This window comes from Schistocerca cancellata, chromosome 4, assembly GCF_023864275.1.
Source record: "Schistocerca cancellata isolate TAMUIC-IGC-003103 chromosome 4, iqSchCanc2.1, whole genome shotgun sequence".
NCBI classification, from domain to species: Eukaryota; Metazoa; Arthropoda; class Insecta; order Orthoptera; family Acrididae; genus Schistocerca; species Schistocerca cancellata.
Window position 1 is genome coordinate 693,056,141 of NC_064629.1, and position 17,858 is coordinate 693,073,998.

Here is a 17,858-nt window from a genome sequence, read left to right on the forward strand (position 1 = left end):
CATAATTTAACACTGCGTACTGTCTGCTTAGCACACTGCTGTATTTGTGTATGCCACTGCCCTGACTGTAATTTGGGATGATGTGTTGTCTGACCTGTTTGCTATCAACAAGTGTGAGGAGAGTCAAAGTGTACCACACCAATGTCGTAAGAGTCGCGTGACTCAATCAATTCGAACACTTGCTTTAAACTGCGACCCAGGTACTTAAGTATTGTTCCCTGTTCACTCATTCTGGGTGATAGTGTCTCGAATCATGGTGTTACTATAACATGTGACACATTTGTCTTAAACTTGCAATCTACATCTACATTTATACTCCACAAGCCACCCAACGGTGTGTGGTGGAGGGCACTTTACATGCCACTGTCATTTCCTCCCTTTCCTGTTCCAGTCGCGTATGGTTCGGGGGAAGAATGACTGCTGGAAAGCCTCCGTGCATGCTCAAATCTCTCTAATTTTAAATTCGTGATCTCTTCGGGAGGTGTAAGTAGGGGGAAGCAATATATTCGATACCTCATCCAGAAACGCACCCTCTTGAAAACTGGACAGCAAGCTGCAACCCAATGCAGAGTGCCTGTCTTGCAGAGTCTACCACTTGAGTTTGCTAAACATCTCCGTAACGCTATCACGGTTACCAAATAACCCTGTGACGAAACGCGCCACTCTTCTTTGGATCTTCTCTATCTCCTCTGTCAACCTGACCTGGTACGGATCCCACACTGATGAGCAATACTCATACACAGGTCAAACGAATGTTTTGTAAGCCACCTCCTTTGTTGATGGACTACATTTTCTAAGGACTCTCCCAATGAATCTCAACCTGGCACCCACCTTACCAACAATTAATTTTATATCATCATTCCACTTCAAATCGTTACGCACGCATACTCCCAGATATTTTACAGAAGTAACTGCTACCAGTGTTTGTTCCGCTATCATATAATCATACAATAAAGGATCCTTCTCTCTATGTATTCGCAATACATTACATTTGTCTATGTTAAGGGTCAGTTGCCACTCCCTGCGTCTGCAGCTCGTGGTCGTGCAGTAGCGTTCTCGCTTCCCACGCCCGGGTTCCCGGGTTCGAGTCCTGGCGGGGTTAGGGATTTTCTCTGCCTCGTGATGACTGGGTGTTGTGTGATGTCCTTAGGTTAGTTAGTTCTAAGTTCTAGGGGACTGATGACCATAGACGTTAAGTCCCATAATGCTCAGAGCCATTTGAACCACTCCTTGCACCAAGTGCTATTCGCTGCAGATCTTCCTGCATTTCGTTGCAATTTTCTAATGCTGCAACTTCTCTGTATACTACAGCATCATCCGCGAAAAGCCGCATGGAGCTTCCGACACTATCTACTAGGTCATTTATATACATTGTGAAAATCAATGGTCCCATAACACACTCCTGTAGCAAGCCAGAGGTTACTTTAATGTCTGTAGACGTCTCTCCATTGAGAACAACATGATGTGTTTTGTTTCCTAAAATCTCTTCAATCCAGCCACACAGCTGGTCTGATATTCCGTAGGCTCTTACTTTGTTTATCAGGTGACAGTGCGGAACTTTATTGAACGCCTTCCGGAAGTCAAGGAAAATTGCAACTACCTGGGAGCCTGTATCTAATATTTTCTGGGTCTCGTGAACAAATAAAGCAATTTGGGTCTCACACGATCACTGTTTCTGGAATCCATGTTTATTCCTACAGAGTAGATTCTGGGTTTCCAGAAATGACATGATACGCGAGCTAAAAAGTGTTCTAAAATTCTACAACAGATCGATGTCAGTGATATAGGCCTATAGTTTTACGCATCTGCTCGACGACCCTTCTTGAAAACTGGAACTACCTGTGCTCTTTTCCAATCATTGGAACCTTCCGTTCCTCTAGAGACTTCCGGTACACGGCTGTTAGGAGGGGGGCAAGTTCTTTCGCATACTCTGTGTAGAGTCAAATTGGTATCCCATCAGGTCCAGTAGACTTTCCTCTGTTGAGTGATTTCAGTTGCTTTTCTATTCCTTGGACACTTATTTCGATGTCAGCCATTTTTTCGTTCGTGTGTGGATTTAGAGAAGGATCTGCAGTGCGGTCTTTCTCTGTGAAACAGTTTTGGAAAAAGGTGTTTTAGTATTTCAGCTTTACGCATGTCATCCTCTGTTTCAATGCCATTACCATCCCAGAGTGTCTGGATATGCTGTTTCGATCCACTTACTGATTTAATGTAAGACCAGAACTTCCTAGGATTTTCTGTCAAGTCTGTACATAGTATTTTACTTTCGAATTCACTGAACGCTTCACACATAGCCCTCCTTACGCTAACTTTGACATCATTTAGCTTCTGTTTGTCTGAGAGGTTTTGGCTGTGTTTAAATTTGCAGTGTGGCTCTCTTTGCTTTTGCACTAGTTTCCTAACTTTTTTGTTGAACGAAGGTGGGTTTTTCCCGTCCCTCACTGTTTTACTCAGCACGTAGCTGTCTAAATTGCATTTTACGATTGCCTTGAACTTTTTCCAAAAAAACACTCAACATTGTCAGTGTCGGAACAGAAATTTTCATTTTGATCTGTTAGGTAGTCTGAAATTTGCCTCCTATTACTCTTGCTAAACAGATAAACCTTCCTCCCTTTTTTTATATTCCTATTTACTTCCATATTCAGGGGTGCTGCAATGTCCTTATGATCACTGCTTCGCTGTTCTGTGCTTACGGAGTCGAAAAGTTCGGGTCTGTGTGTTATCAGTAGGTCCGAGATGTTATCTCCACAAGTCGGTTCTCTGTTTAATTGCTGGAGGTAATTTTCACATAATACACTCAGTATAATGTCACTCAATGCTCTGTCCCTACCACCCATCGTAAACATCTGAGTGTCCTAGTCTATATCTGGTAAATTGAAATCTCCACCTAAGACTATAACATGCTGAGGAAATTTATGTGAAATGTATTCCAGATTTTCTCTCAGTTGTTCTGCCACTAATGCTACTGATTTGGGAGGTCGGTAAAAGGAGTCAATTATTAACCTAGCTTGGTTGTTGAGTATAACCTCCACCCATAATAATTCTCAGGCACTACCCACCTTTATTTCACTACAGGATAAACTACTACTAATAGCGACAAACACGCCACCACTGGTTGCATGCACTCTATCCTTTCTAAACACTGTCTGTGCCTTTGTAAAAATTTCGGCAAAATTTATCTCTGGCTTCAACCAGCTTTCCGTACCTATAACGATTTCAGCTTCGGTGCTTTCTATCAGCACTTGAAGTTCCGGTACTTTACCAACGCAGCTTCGACAGTTTACAATTACAATACCGATTGCTGCTTGGCCCCCGCATGTCCTGACTTTGTCGCACACCCTTTGAGGCAGTTGCCCTTTCTGTACTTGCCCGAGGCCATCTAACCTAAAAAAAAAACGCCCAGTCCATGCCACACATCGCCTGCTACCCGTGGAGCCGCCTGCTGTGTGTAGTGGACTCCTGACCTATCCAGCGGAAACCGAAACCCCACCACCCTATGGCGCAAGTCGAGGAATCTGCAGCCCACACGGTCGCAGAACCGTCTCAGCCTATGATTCAGACCCTCCACTCGGCTCTGTACCAAAGGTCTGCAGTCAGTCCTGTCGACATGCTGCAGATGGTGAGCTCTGCTTTCATCCCACTAGCGAGGCTGGCGAGGCTGGCAGTCTGCCGGAAGCCAGAGAGGATTTCCTCTGATCCATAGCGACACACATCATTGGTGCCGACATCAGCGACCACCTGCAGATGGTTGCACCATGTACCCTTCATAACATCGAGAAGGACCCTTTCCACATCTGGAAAGATTCCCCCCGGTATGCACACGGAGTGCACATTGGTTTTCTTCCCCTCCCTTGCAGCCATATCCCTAAGGAGCCTCGTTACGTGCTTGGCGTTGGAGCTCCCAACTACCAGTAAGTCCACCCTCTGCGACTGCCCGGATCTTGCAGACTGAGGGACAACCTCTGGAACAGGACAAGCAGCCATGTCAGGCTGAAGATCAGTATCAGCCTGAGACAGCGCCCGAAACCGGTTCGTCAGACAAACTGGAGAGGCCTTCCGTTCAGCCCTCCGGAATGTCTTTTGCCCCCTGCCACACCTTGTGACGACCGCCCACTCTACCACAGGTGAGGGGTCAGCCTCAATGTGGGCAGCCGTCGTCCGATCGGGGGATGTGTGGGAAAAGCTGGCTGTCCCCGACAAACCCCCGTTCAGACCCCCATGGTGATGCCCATTGGCAACAGCCTCAAGCTGTGTGACTGAAGCCAACACTGCCTGAAGCTGGGAGCGAAGGGATGCCAACTCAGCTCACGTCAGAACACAGCAGTCGCAGTCCCTATCCATGCTAAATACTGTTGTGCAAAGAATGTCTGAACTAATCTATAGAGAGCACTAACGGTTATTAAAATACATGACTGCCTAGTAAATGCAGTAATGCTGCTATTTGCGCACTGCTGACACACTGCTCGGCGGCAGAAGGCTAACTGTACTGTCAGTAATGTACAAAGACTATTTGAAAGAAATAAACAAATGACAGACGACTACGCAACTTTACACGTCACAGATATTAAAATGCAAATCTGCCCCTGCTAAATATGAAACTACGCAATGATTTGACGTATTTAACTAAACAAGTGTGCTAAGAACACTCAAATAAATTTTCAACTTGACTACAACACTTATATGGACGCTAAATAAGCCACTTGCTGCTGCTTGCGCACTGCTGACACACTGCTCGGCGGCAGAAGGCCTGGCCAGGCCTTGTAAATCAGCTACCCAATGTTTGTAAGTTTGCTGTGGTGATCTACTCAATCTGAAAAACTTGTAACAAGCAGCAACCACGTTCACTTGTTCATCAAAGTCTTTGTCTTAATACAGCAGCGAAGTCACCACTTTTGAGGTGGATACTGAAAAATACTTTACATGCCAGCCTGTAAACTGTGACACCTACTGTTGCCAAATATATATGGTGTTCTGTCCATACTGTAAATGTGATGTGCAGTGTAGCGGGCATCGAGCTGAGCATGGTAGTCAAACGTGTCTTCCTGCTGTGCATAGAATGTCTGGAACTGCGGTGCATAGAGAGGTGGTGCTTGTTATGGGACTGCTTGGGATGCTGCAAGTGGTGCCTGTAAATTGGTTTGGAATTGCAGTAGTTGTGTAATTCCTGTTATGAGTTGTGGATTCCTGGGCCTGCAACTGAACAGCTTGACTTAGAGACATTTCCAATGGCACATTGGCCATCATTCAACACATAATAAACACTGAACTGAAACAATATGTTCATTGGAACTGTAAAGAAGGCCTCTATTAGAAGTAACAGACAAGAATGGCCAAAATCTCAGTCTCTGCAGATAGAAAATGAAAACAGCAAATTGCAGGTATGAGTGTTCTGAAACACAAGAAAGTCAATATAAATTCAGTGTGGTGGGCAAGCACAGTGTTTGTTGAAGAATCTGCAAGAAATATACGCTACCTTCAATGTCATAATGTTGCTTTTCAGCAAGGCACAATGTCCAAAAAATAGGCAAACCAAGGACCAGCCTTGGTGCCAGGGTTGTGTACTGTAGTGATGCATGGGTTCTAAAGGCAGAAATCAGAAATGAGAGACACAATAACAGTTTTGATCAAAGTGGTTTTTAACTCAGTGAGTCACCAAATACGAATCCAGTCAGATCCGAAATGCAGTGCAGAGGGTCCTGTACTGTAATCACTGATAGAGAGAGGCTGTGTACTAACAGATGACAGTCATGATCCAACAGGATGTGATGATAGCATGCATAGAAAAAGTAGAGACTTTATCTGTTGAGTTATTCCATTCCATATCTATGGCGGAGTTATCTGTCGTCACACTACTAGATTATATTTCTTGTTTCATGGCTAGCTTAAACGTGAACTGTGTGTACTTGATGAACTACAATGGCACCAAGATTGTCACTCAAGACTCCTAGATATTGGAACAGTGTCATAAGAGAGTCCATCAGGATCAAGATAATGGAGAATCTCATCAACCATGACACTGGATACCAGCTCAGCACGGCCTGAACTTCTGAAAACTCAACGCAAAACACATAGAGATTTCACCAGAAACAGGTGTGGGGACCGAGAAAACAGCCACGAGACAGAGCACCAGACACTACAAATTTGTCCTGGCACTCCTAAGATGACAACCATGACCCTAGAGGACATGCAAGTAGGGCATGGACGTCAGTCGGAACACCAACAATCAGAGGGAACCATGGGAGGTGCACCTGGTGGGCGTGAACTGGAAACGAAACACTCAACTCGACGAGGACCGATTACGGAGCGCCCAGCAAGAGACAGAAGTGGAAACCGAGGAAACAACAATGAGACAGAACACAAGTCATTACAGACCGGTTTTGACAGACCTCAGATGACGACCACAATCCCAGAGGGTGGCTGCACTGGGCACGGATGGCGTTCGGAACACCAGCGACCAGAGGGGACCATGGGAGCCGGGCCTGGTGGGTGCGGACCGTGAACAGAACACTCAATGCAGCACAGAACAGTTACGAAGCTCCCAGGAAGAATTAGAAGTGGAGACCAAGGAAACAGCCAGGATACAGAGCAGCAGATACTACAGATGATGACTGCGACTCCAGAGAGCAGCCGAGCCGGATGCGGCTGGCAGTGGGAACACCAGCGACCAGAGAGGACCATGAGAGCCATGTCTTGTGGGCATGGACCACGGAGGGAACACCCGATGCAGTGCGGACCAACTAGGGAGCACCCAGCAACTTACAGGCATAAATACTGGACTCGATCCACTTAAGGACCATTCTCGGGTAACACCTGAAAAAGACAGCGAGCTACGCTGTTGAAATATCGTGCGAGAACGACGCGAACATCTGGCAGAATTCGCGTTTATTCATAACGTCAATATATATCTTGTATATACAGATTTTTCTAGGATTAATATTCTCCTTTGTCGACACTCAGAGACTGGTGACTGACTAAAACATTGGAAGCAAGTATTCTACAAATAATTTTACGAAACTGCTAGATTTGCCAACAGTCGAGAGGAATAGGTATGGATTAGCTTAAAAGAGAGAGTTTGCACGAGTGAGTAGCAGTTTAAGGGCATAGAGACTTCCATTCTAAACATCACTGTGCAATGAAAAATGATGGACACTATTGGTCTTTGTCATTATGGTAATACTCATAACAGGGATTTGTCAGTGATGAAGAAATTTCCATAAATCTTATGGACTGACATTTCTTTTTTTCCTCTAGAAAAAATTAGAACACAGCATTTGGTCGTTATGGGTTTATGCTAAAGAAAATTAGTTCTGAAAGAAAAAGTCAAGATGTATGTGAGCATTGAAAAGAAATGCTTCCTGTACTTAATGTTGGTTGCACTGGTTTGACATATGTTATCTGCTCTGTTGTTGAAATCATTGTGGAACAGATTGTCACAAAGCCTGTCAGAACTAAATCATTAAATGTGAATGACATTTCAATAACATGCAATAATCATGTGATGAGGGAATAAACAGTGTGAAGTTTTTAGGCCTAACTCTCAGAATAAATTTAAACTGGAAAGTACACTCAGTCTACTAGGCCATTAAATTACGTAGCTTACCATTTGCCATGCAACTATAGATGGTGCCACTCATTTGTATACCTCAATCATAGCTAGCACCATTATTTATAGTTGGTTATGTGTGTTTCATAATGTTCTGAGGAAATTAAACTGACATCACAAAGCTACTGAAATTGCACATATTTTATGTATGTGTTGCCCAACAAAGACTGTTTCTTTTCCCATTATTTAAACCTTGTACACATAAAATTTTGATTTCCTCTAAGATTTCCGTGCTCTTTATAAGGAGAAACTTTCACCATAAGTGGGGCTAAAAGTTTATAGAGTTATGTGTATTAAATTGGTTTACTGAAAAGACTGTTCAATAACCTAATGGCACAGAAGTGTTAAAATTCTGTTGAAGAATTTGTAGAGCATTATTTCACAGTTATGAAACTAATAAATCACACTTCAAATGTTTGGTTAAACGAACAGATTCAGCCACATTTGTTTCATTATCCTGTGTTAAAAGTTCAAAAATTGGCCAGCATATTCAACTGTGCAGTTGGCAATTGTTTGAGTACTTGTTTTATACTTGAGAGATTCTCTTTTATCTTGGTGCATACATTGGGATGTTGAAGAGAAGGCACAGTAATAGTGAGTGTGAGAGAAAGGTAGATTTTTTTTTTTAACGTACGGGGTGATTATAATTAAAGTTAAACTTTCAAACCGCTGTAGAAATAATACCACTGATTGCAACAGAATATTATCGGAGAAGGGGGGAAAAGGTATGACAGAAGAAAAATAAATAGTTACAAAATGTAGCAATAGATGGCACTGTAAGCATAATAATTTAATAGTGGCCGATTACAAATGACAAATGAATCATACAAGAATGCCGAAGGTATACATTTGATGTTAAACAAACTGTGCTACTCAGTGTGTATGAGTGTACAGGTGTGATACTGTTAGTTACGTAAGCTCATCCACCACGGCAAGGTCATATTACATCAGATGGGAAAAATCTGTTTTTAATTGTCCTGAGGACAAAAACCACATGAAAAGCATCAATCAAATCGGATTATTAATTTCCATGTGACTAGTAAAAAATATGTTCAATATGCTGTCCACCGTTTTCTGCAGCAGGTTGAAATTGAGAAACAGCATTTTCCACAACTGATGGCAGCATTTCTGGTGTCACATTCAGAATGTGTTGTGCAACGTGTGCCTTCAATGCAGTGAAGTTTGCAGTCGGAACACTGAACACAACATCTTTCAGATAGCCCCACAGCCATAAGTCACACAGATTAAGATCAGGTGATTGGGACGGCCAGGCTGTAGGTAAATGGTGGCTGATAATTCTAACATTTCCAAAATGGCACTTCAGCAGCTGCTTAACTGGATTTGGAATGTGTGCAGGTGCACCATCTTACATAAAAATGATCACATCCATGCTGAAGGACAGCTGGAATGACATGGTTGCACAAATGACACCCATAGTGCTTCCCAGTGATGGTTCATGTAACAGGACCAGAAGCATCTACTACATCTACATCTACATCCATACTCCGCAAGCCACCTGACGGTGTGTGGCGGAGGGTACCTTCAGTACCTCTATCGGTTCTCCCTTCTATTCCAGTCTCGTATTGTTCGTGGAAAGAAGGATTGTCGGTATGCCTCTGTGTGGGCTCTAATCTCTCTGATTTTATCCTCATGGTCTCTTCGCGAGATATACGTAGGTTATGTTATAAAGTTTGGTCATCTTTCCGGTAGCATCGGCAACGACAGAGTCGATGCCGCGTACCAGTCCGAAGACCTCACTAAATCATTCAATCGGTAGTAGCGACGGGCGGTGTGTACAAAGGGCAGGGACGTAATCAACGCGAGCTTATGACTCGCGCCTGTCTCTTCGAAAAAAATATGGCCCTGTGATAAGTGATGCCGTAAACCCTCATCACACAGTGACCTTTTCAGGATGAAGTGGTATTGGTTGATTTGCGTGTGGATTTTCCGTTGCCCATATTTTACAATTCTATGCATTGACATATCCTGTCAGATGGAAGTGGGCTTCGTCTGTCCACAAAATCTTCCACGGCCAGTCATCGTCCACTTCCATGTGAGCAAGAGCAGAAGTCTTTCTTGCTGGTAGTTCAACAGGAAGCAATTCGTGCACATGGGTAATTTTAAATGGCTAGCAAAGAAGGACGTTTCGTAGGCTTTTACACATGTGCTCATGTATATGCCCACTGTTCAAGCTATTCTCCATGCACTACACATTTGCACACCACCTCTCGTCTCATCCTGCATTGCTGTGGCCACTGCTTCCATTGACATTGAATCAGTTTGTTTCCTCCCTCTACCAGGTTGCACACCAAAAGAACCTATTTTTTCAAATTTCTGAATAATTTTCTCCAGATCCATGGCAGTCATCGGACCAACGCCTTTTTTCAAACCCTTCAGTGTCCGGAACTTCTGCAGAAGACGTGTGCACAGTCATCATTCTTGTAATACAGCTTTACAAGCAGAGCATGGTTCTGCATTGAGACAGTCATGGTGAAAGCTGCAGACGTGAAAGGAAGAAAAGCCGTGTACCCTGCGTGTTTATACCACCATCAGTGGGTCGTGCACATGACAGGTGTTTTCATTTACGTATTCTGACAAATACAGCACCATCTAGTGATCAAATTTCACACTATTTTTTTTCTCCTACCATACTTTTTCCCTCTTCTCCAATAATATTCCATTGCAATTTGACGTCATTCTGACCAGTGGTGTTACTCCTACAGCATTTTGAAAGTTTAACGTTAATTATAATCACCCTGTATAAGACAGTTTGCAAAGCTATTGCATAACTGTGTCATTTTATTGTTCTGTATTAGTCAGTGGTATTAAAATATATAAATGATTATTATTAACATTCCAGCCAGTACAATGTAGCCATGCAAGTGTGTGTGTATTCTGTTAGTTCTGGAGAAGTATTTGCGTGAAAGCTTATCAAAATTCTGTCTTATTTATGTGCTTATTGATGATGTAATGCACTAACTATACAGTCAGTTCTTTCCTGTGCTCTTTCCATTATTTATTAAAATGTGGGAGATAGTATACAGTAAAGTTAACTGTTTCATTGCTCAATAATTTTCTTTTAACATATTAAACCTCCATTTACATTTGTTGCAGGTGTCTGGAAGCCAGGTTGTGATGTCCCACTCTCCTCTTAAATTATTCACTGAATTCCATAATAAAAGGGTGTTACTGTCTGGTCAAGGCCCTATTAGTGACATAGCCCTAAATTTAGGGTTTTCTAATTTTGTGTCAATTGACGAAGTTCGCACAACATATCCACTTTTGGATGTTGTGGATTTAGAAAGGAGAAAGGTGAGATTGAATGTATTATTTCATGGTTTTTCAAAATACGCCAGTGATGTTGGTTGTTTAAACTAGTTCACAGGCATCATTTATATTTTTATTCTCTGTTTTGCATGAAACAGTGATAATTTTTTTTAACTGTGAGATACAGTGTAGTGCTTTGTTCTATAATTTTTTCAAAACTTAAGATAGTATATTGAACAAGATGTTTCTCACTGCATTTTGGCTTTCTGTGCTGCATGTGAAGAGCAGTTTTTTTAATCTTATCAATTGAACTTGTGGCCTTGTTAGGCATTTTTCCTACTATATCTGAAATTCTTATACCACTGAATCTCTCTTCATTGTTGGCAACAAGTTGCTAGAGTTGATATAAGTTTTCTAGATTCCTAACTGACATTATAGGTAGGTATTACCTTAGCAGCATGTTTATGGTTTAGGGGTCACCAGCAGGTGTCCTTGATACATGCAGTCACGAAGAGCAAAACTATGTTTGTGTTATTAGTTACCTGGAGCAAATTGTGTGCATATCAAAGAACATTTTACAATAGAGAGCAGCCAAATGAGGCAGTGGAGTTGTAAAGACAGTGACCTCATGTTCGGAAAGATGGATTTTGCTCTGTCCAGCCACCCCTAGAAGCATGCTTAAATGTTCTTTGTACACCATCTGCTCAAAAAGTTCAGAACTGATTTTTTTTCTGTGGTATAAACAACATCAGTGCAATAACTATGATGGCAGCTTGAATGTACAACTGTAAACAACAAATGTATGTTCAGCTAGTCTGTTATGAGCAGGCAGTGTTAAGTAGTGGACATATGGCTGTAGTGTCAGCATTGTTGTGTCACAAATCCCCATAGAGCAACATCTCTAAATCAAGTGGTCAAGACATTCTCAGAATGTTTTGAAGTGAAGAAAAGTGTGTGCAAAGTTTGCCATGCCCATCTTAGCTCTCGAACAAAAACATCATCTGTGGGTGCCTGCCAAGACTCGATTGAAATGTACAATGCAAACAATCCTTTTCTGCAAAAAATCATCACAGGTGATGAGATTTGATTTTATCAATACTAACCTGCCACAAAACAACAAAGTGCACAAATTCAAATGAAGGGTCAGATGACGTAACCGACATTCAAGCCAATTCGACAAATGAGTTAAACAACATCCCAAAGAAAGATTTTTGTGACAGTTTCATAAGGTTTGTGACAGTTTCATAAGGTTGTATAAACATTCTCTGCATTGTGTTTGGGAAGGAGGGGGGGGGGGGGGGGGTGAGGAGGTAGAACACCTGAAGCATTAAAACCACTGTGTTAACTTTCAGTCTCAAAACTTTTTGAACTGATGGAGTATATTTTTGAGCAATTTATTTTCATTGTATTGTGATGATAATTCCTATATCATTATAAGATGATACCTGGATGATTAAATAGAAATAAAGTAAATACCACAGACACCATAAGAATATGACAACCCAGCCTGGTAAAGCAATAAATTAACGGTTTCCCCAATGCACAGTGCTTCATACGAGCATTATTATGTACTGCCTGTTAAGTTGTGAAATTCAAGGCACAACAGTGTTCTAAAATTGAAGTAGTAGGTTTAACATTGCACCTGTGTGTTCTTTTTCGTGACGATTTAAGGTTTGTGACATATCCGTATATCACTTGAAGCCAATTTGTTTCCCTGTCCGAGTTCAACTGACCTAGTGTAATGCATGAAATTTGTAGTTGAATATCTAATAAGAAAGATTTTGTTCTTGTGCTAGGTGACAATAAAATCACCACCGTCATTTATTTTTTCACACCTGCAAGCTGGATGCCGTTGTAGCTAAGCCTCCTTGAACTTTACTTGTCTTTCCCAAACTGCTAGTGGGCTCTTTGATTTTGAGGTGCATGAGAACCTTCTTCTCCCAGCTATCATGAGACCTTCGTCATGATCCATTCCCAGAGGCACGTAGTCAAAGCAAACCCTATTGGCAGCCGTCCTGATCAAATGCTTGTACCAATGCAGTCGCTTGAATTCAAGAGTCTCCAGCAGGCTTTTTTGCTGTCGTGGCTGTTATGGGATGTCTTTTTTTATTTTATGTCATTTTATTTTCTCTAGGAAAAAATGAAGTAAGTTCATTTGTGTTACCGGGAGACTGTTCCTGTTCGGTCAAGTCGGCTGCAACCAACTATTTGGATTGTAATTTTTGCTGCCTGTTGTCTGACAACTTCCCATCTGCTGCACTGGAATCATCCTGTGAATTTGCTTCCTTATCCCTGAAGTCTTTTTCTCTCATTTCTTCATTTACATCCACACCTGTACTCTGCAACCCACTGAAGTTCATGGCAGAGGGTACGTTTCATTGTACCAGTTATCACGGTTTCTTCCCATTCCATTCACGTATGGAGCACAGGAAGATGATTGTTTGACTGCCTCTGTGTGCTCTGTAATTATTCTTATCTTGTCGTCATAACCCCTATGTGAGCGATACAAGCATCATCTGCAAAAAGTCTGAGCTTATTGTTAATATTGTCCGCAAGGTAATTAATATACGTCATGAACAGTGAGAGTCTGAGCACATTTCCCTGGGGCACACCCAAAGCTACTTCTACGTCTGACGATGACTCTCCATCAGAGATAACATGCTGCATCCTCCGTACCAAAAAGTCCTCAATACAGTCACAAATTTCATTTGATACTGTACATGATCATACTTCCAACAATAAGCATACTTGTGGTACTAAGTCAAATGCTTTTTGGAAATCAAGAAATATTGCATCTACCTGACTGCCTTGATCCAAAGCTTTCAGTATGCTAAGTGAGAAAAGTGAGAGTTGGGTTCCACATGATCAGTGTTTTCAGAACCCATGCTTTGTGGCACGCAGGAGGTCATTCTGTTGCACAACTCCCTGTTGCCTACATTCCAAGGTATAACAGGCCCAGTGAAACAGCTTCTCCTTATTACCGAGGGACATTGATGCTCACAGCAAGATAGTACAAACAAGTGTAGAAGAGGTGAGATATTTGGAAAATTAATTATACAGCTCAGTTATGCCAACTCAGTACCATAGCTCCAACTCATTTCAGCTCAGCTCATTACCCATACTCTACTATTGACTTTTGTGGCCCAACAATTATTCATGTAGTCCAGGTGGAACATCGGTGGTGGTGATCTATGTGCCAGCAATCATTTTCCCATTATTCTGTGTCTTCTTAACCACCAGTCGACAGAAAGCCCAATGTGTTGGTCTCTCAGCAAAATTTAACTGAACAACTTTAAGTGCCAAAATAGTTGTTGAAGTTAACCAACAGAAGGGAACTGATATTTTGCAAGAAATATGCTGATACAGCAACCATTACATGGCCCTGCCATTGCTGTGTGGAGCATAAACTGGCATTTTCTAGTGCTTTCTAGTGGCTTGTTCACCAACACTATCACTCACCCACAGCAGCCTATGAGCCTATATGCTGGGAGTCGGTGGATGGAGCTTCCTTCCCCGCAGCCCCCCCCCCCCCCCCACCCCTACCTGTCTCAGAATTTGTTCTTCTTCTTGTGGTCAGACTGTAGGTGTTCCTTTGCATGGCCAGCATCAGGTTCAGTTGTGTTTTCACCTTGCTATTGTTATGCTTGTCATGAAGTACCATGGTTTCTCAGTTTCCACTTTGCTACATATTAGGTTTTTCTCTGTCAAGATTACTCTTTGGATTTGTTTTCCTGTTGTTCTGTATCCACTTGATTGCTTCCTCATTCTTTGTGTTTCTGTCCATACTTGGTAATCCGGTGGCGACAGCCCCTGACCAGTCAGCCCACACCAGCAGCTTCTGTTTAGTCGTTTATGATCTTCTGTCAAATCCCAGTCACAATAATAGGCAATGAGGTAGCTAAGTACCATGGAGTCAAGGCTTGTAAAACTTTTGGAACAGCAACATTTGTTACTGCAGCAAAATTGCAACAGCAGTTTCAACAACAACAACATCAAAAACAAAACAACAGCAACAATAACAATAAAATGAGTTGCTCCATGAAGAAATTTGGGTTTTGAAGGATTAACTGAGTTAATCCTTCAGTTAACACAATTGAAGCATATGATGCGCGTGGCACCCTGCCTTATGCTCTTTTCACCATCATGTCCACTGTTCTGGCCACAGGTGCCTCTCCATATGGCGTTGGTGCAGTGCTGACACGTATGAACAATGACTGTACTGAGCAACCTATCACCTGTGTGTCAAAGACACTGGCACCTCGCTCAAAAGAGCTGCTCGCAGATAGACAAGGAGGTATTAGTTATTGTATTTGCCATTAAGAAGATCCATGTTTACCCATTAGGGAATAAGTTCATTTAAGTTATGGCCCACAAACTGCTGGGTGTGCTATTTCATTTGTGCTCCTATCTTCTTGAATGGGCTTCTCCTCAGCTGTTACAATTATACCACAAAGTACAAACCAACAGAACAACATGCATATGGGGATGCTCTAACATTCTAACATGCTTTCCTGCAGGCCTTCAACCAGCAGAAAATCTCATGTTTTGACATAGAGGTGAAATGGAGACATTTCTTGGAATAGAGTCCCATAATAGCTGCACAAATCACTGCAGACACATGCCTCAACCCAATCTTACAACACGCCATCTCCTAGGTGCACCATGGTTGGCTAACTTACATTTCACAGAACACCAATCAAGAGTTCGAGGCCTGGTGCCTCATATACCACTATCAGTCAGATAGACATGGAGACTGACGTCATCCTGGTCATCCTGCTCCACCATGGGCACTGGAAATGTCAGGGATGAAAGCGCAAGTGAGATGATATGCCTACTGGTCAGGTTTAAACAAGGATGTGGAATCCATGGTGTGCAGCTAACCAGCTTGCACTGGCATCAGGCAGCACCACCCCAATCTTTCACCCCTTGGCCCTCCTCTGTTGCCTTTGGGACTGCATTCATTTCGACTTTCAGGGCTGAATATATGGCTAATAGTCATGGACGCTTAGTCTAAAGACCCATATGTGGTCAACATGGCATACAGCACAGCGGAAGATACTCATTAACATTCCAGTCCAGATTTTACCATTGAAGCACTTCTCCAAACCATAGTATCAGACAGTGGGCCTCAGCTCATGGCATTGGCTTTCAAACAATTCTGCACATCAAACGGCATAGAAAACCTTTTTAGTTTACAATTTCACCCATTCTCCAATAGTGAAACTGAGCATATGATGCAAATATTAAAGGGCAAATGTTGAAAGCATTGGGAACCACCATCACAACAGCAGCACTCAAGATGTTCCTGAGCACATATAGGACCACATCCACCCAAGACACTAATTTGGTGGAGCTCATCCATGGGAGATAACCACATGTGCTCCTTCTACTCATGCTCTTCCTGCTGGCCCCACAGCCCTGGGAACCCCAGACTCGGCACTCTGGGTGTGCTATGTCAGTTGACACCCTTTAAGGTTTGGAGCATCATAGTACCAACCAATTCTGTTGACATCTACCAACTGCACCTTTGCCATTGGTCCACCATCACCTAGAAAGTGCCCCCCCCCCCTCCCCCCCATTTCCATCCCACAAAACCGCACAGATTTCACTTGTGCCCCAGAAATCCACCAGCAATTTCATTGGAAACAGGCGTGGAGGTGGAGGTGGAGGTCTACATGCAACCTCCTTAAACACAGCCAACAACACAGATATCATGATGTCGTAGTATAATACCTGACACCTCCAGGTCCTCCAGTCCATACAAGCCCCTGTTTGGCGAGTTTGGAGAGCAAGGAACTGGACCTTTATTGCTAGGTGGTGCTGTTACATCCGTGAGTGCTTTAGTAGTTGGCCTGCGGTGCCACACATCATTCCCCCAGGCAAACAGAGTTCATGGCCACTCTGGAGCTTCAGCCATGCAGCGACATCTAGTTCATTGATGTATTTGGCTCACTATTATCTTGCTTTTCATAATGCACCATTTATTCTTGGTTTCCGCTTCATTACCTCTTAGGTTTTCTCTCTCCCGATTGCTCATTTTACGAGGGTCACTCCATAAGAAATGCACACTATTTTTGTAAAAATACGGTTTTCATTCTGCATGTGTGAATGTTTTACAGTGTGCAGATACATCCTTCCTGCTTGTTTTCAAACTTAGTTCAATCTGTTCCCGTGTGAATGTTTTACAGTGTGTTGATACGATACATCCTTCCTGCTTGTTTTCAAACTTAGTTCAATCTGTTCCCTTTAGTGGTGCCGTCACAGCATGTCTTCAAGATGGCTGCTACACTTGACGTTCATCAGAAGCAACATGCTGTCATAGAATTCCTGTGCCATGAAAACTAGACAGTGGGAAACATCCACAAGAGGTTGAAAGTGGAGTATGGAGATGCTGCTGTCGATCGCAGTATAGTCAGTTGGTGGGCAAGCAGGTTACGTGATGAAAGCAGACACGGCAATATTGAGGATTGTCCTCACAGCGGCAGGCCTCGTACTGCACACACTCCAGATAATGTGCAGAGTGTTAACGAATTGGTGACTGCTTACAGACACATCCCAGTGAACGAATTGTCACACTACATTGGGATAGGGGAAGGAACTGTTTGCAGATTACTGAAAGTGTTGGCATTAAAAAAGGTTTGTGCCAGGTGGGTTCCCAGGATGTTGACATTGGCTCACAAAGAAACAAGAAAAACGGTATGCAGTGAACTTTTGGAACAGTACGAGAATGGTGGAGATGAATTTCTTGGAAGAATTGTGACAGGTGATGAAACATGGCTCCATCATTTTTTACCAGAGACGAAGAGACAATCAGTGGAGTGGCATCATGCAAATGCACCCAAGAAAAAAAATTCAAAACCACACCATCTGCTGGAAAAGTTATGGCTACGGTGTTTTTCGATTCTGATGAACCAACAACTGCTCTCATACCTCAAATCCAAGGGTATCAATCCCAAAATCAATTTTGCTCTCCTCGTCTTGCAGGGGT

At 42.7% G+C, this 17,858-nt stretch overlaps 1 protein-coding gene across 1 annotated transcript in view; it reads left to right on the forward strand.

The window, feature by feature from the left end:
* LOC126184729 (haloacid dehalogenase-like hydrolase domain-containing 5) overlaps positions 1 to 17,858 on the forward strand; it is a 105,694-nt gene that overhangs the window by 15,290 nt on the left and 72,546 nt on the right. The window contains exon 3 of the mRNA XM_049927266.1: positions 10,718 to 10,915. Within this exon, the coding sequence (XP_049783223.1) occupies positions 10,718 to 10,915 (198 nt within the window). The remainder of the gene's footprint in view (positions 1 to 10,717; positions 10,916 to 17,858) is intronic.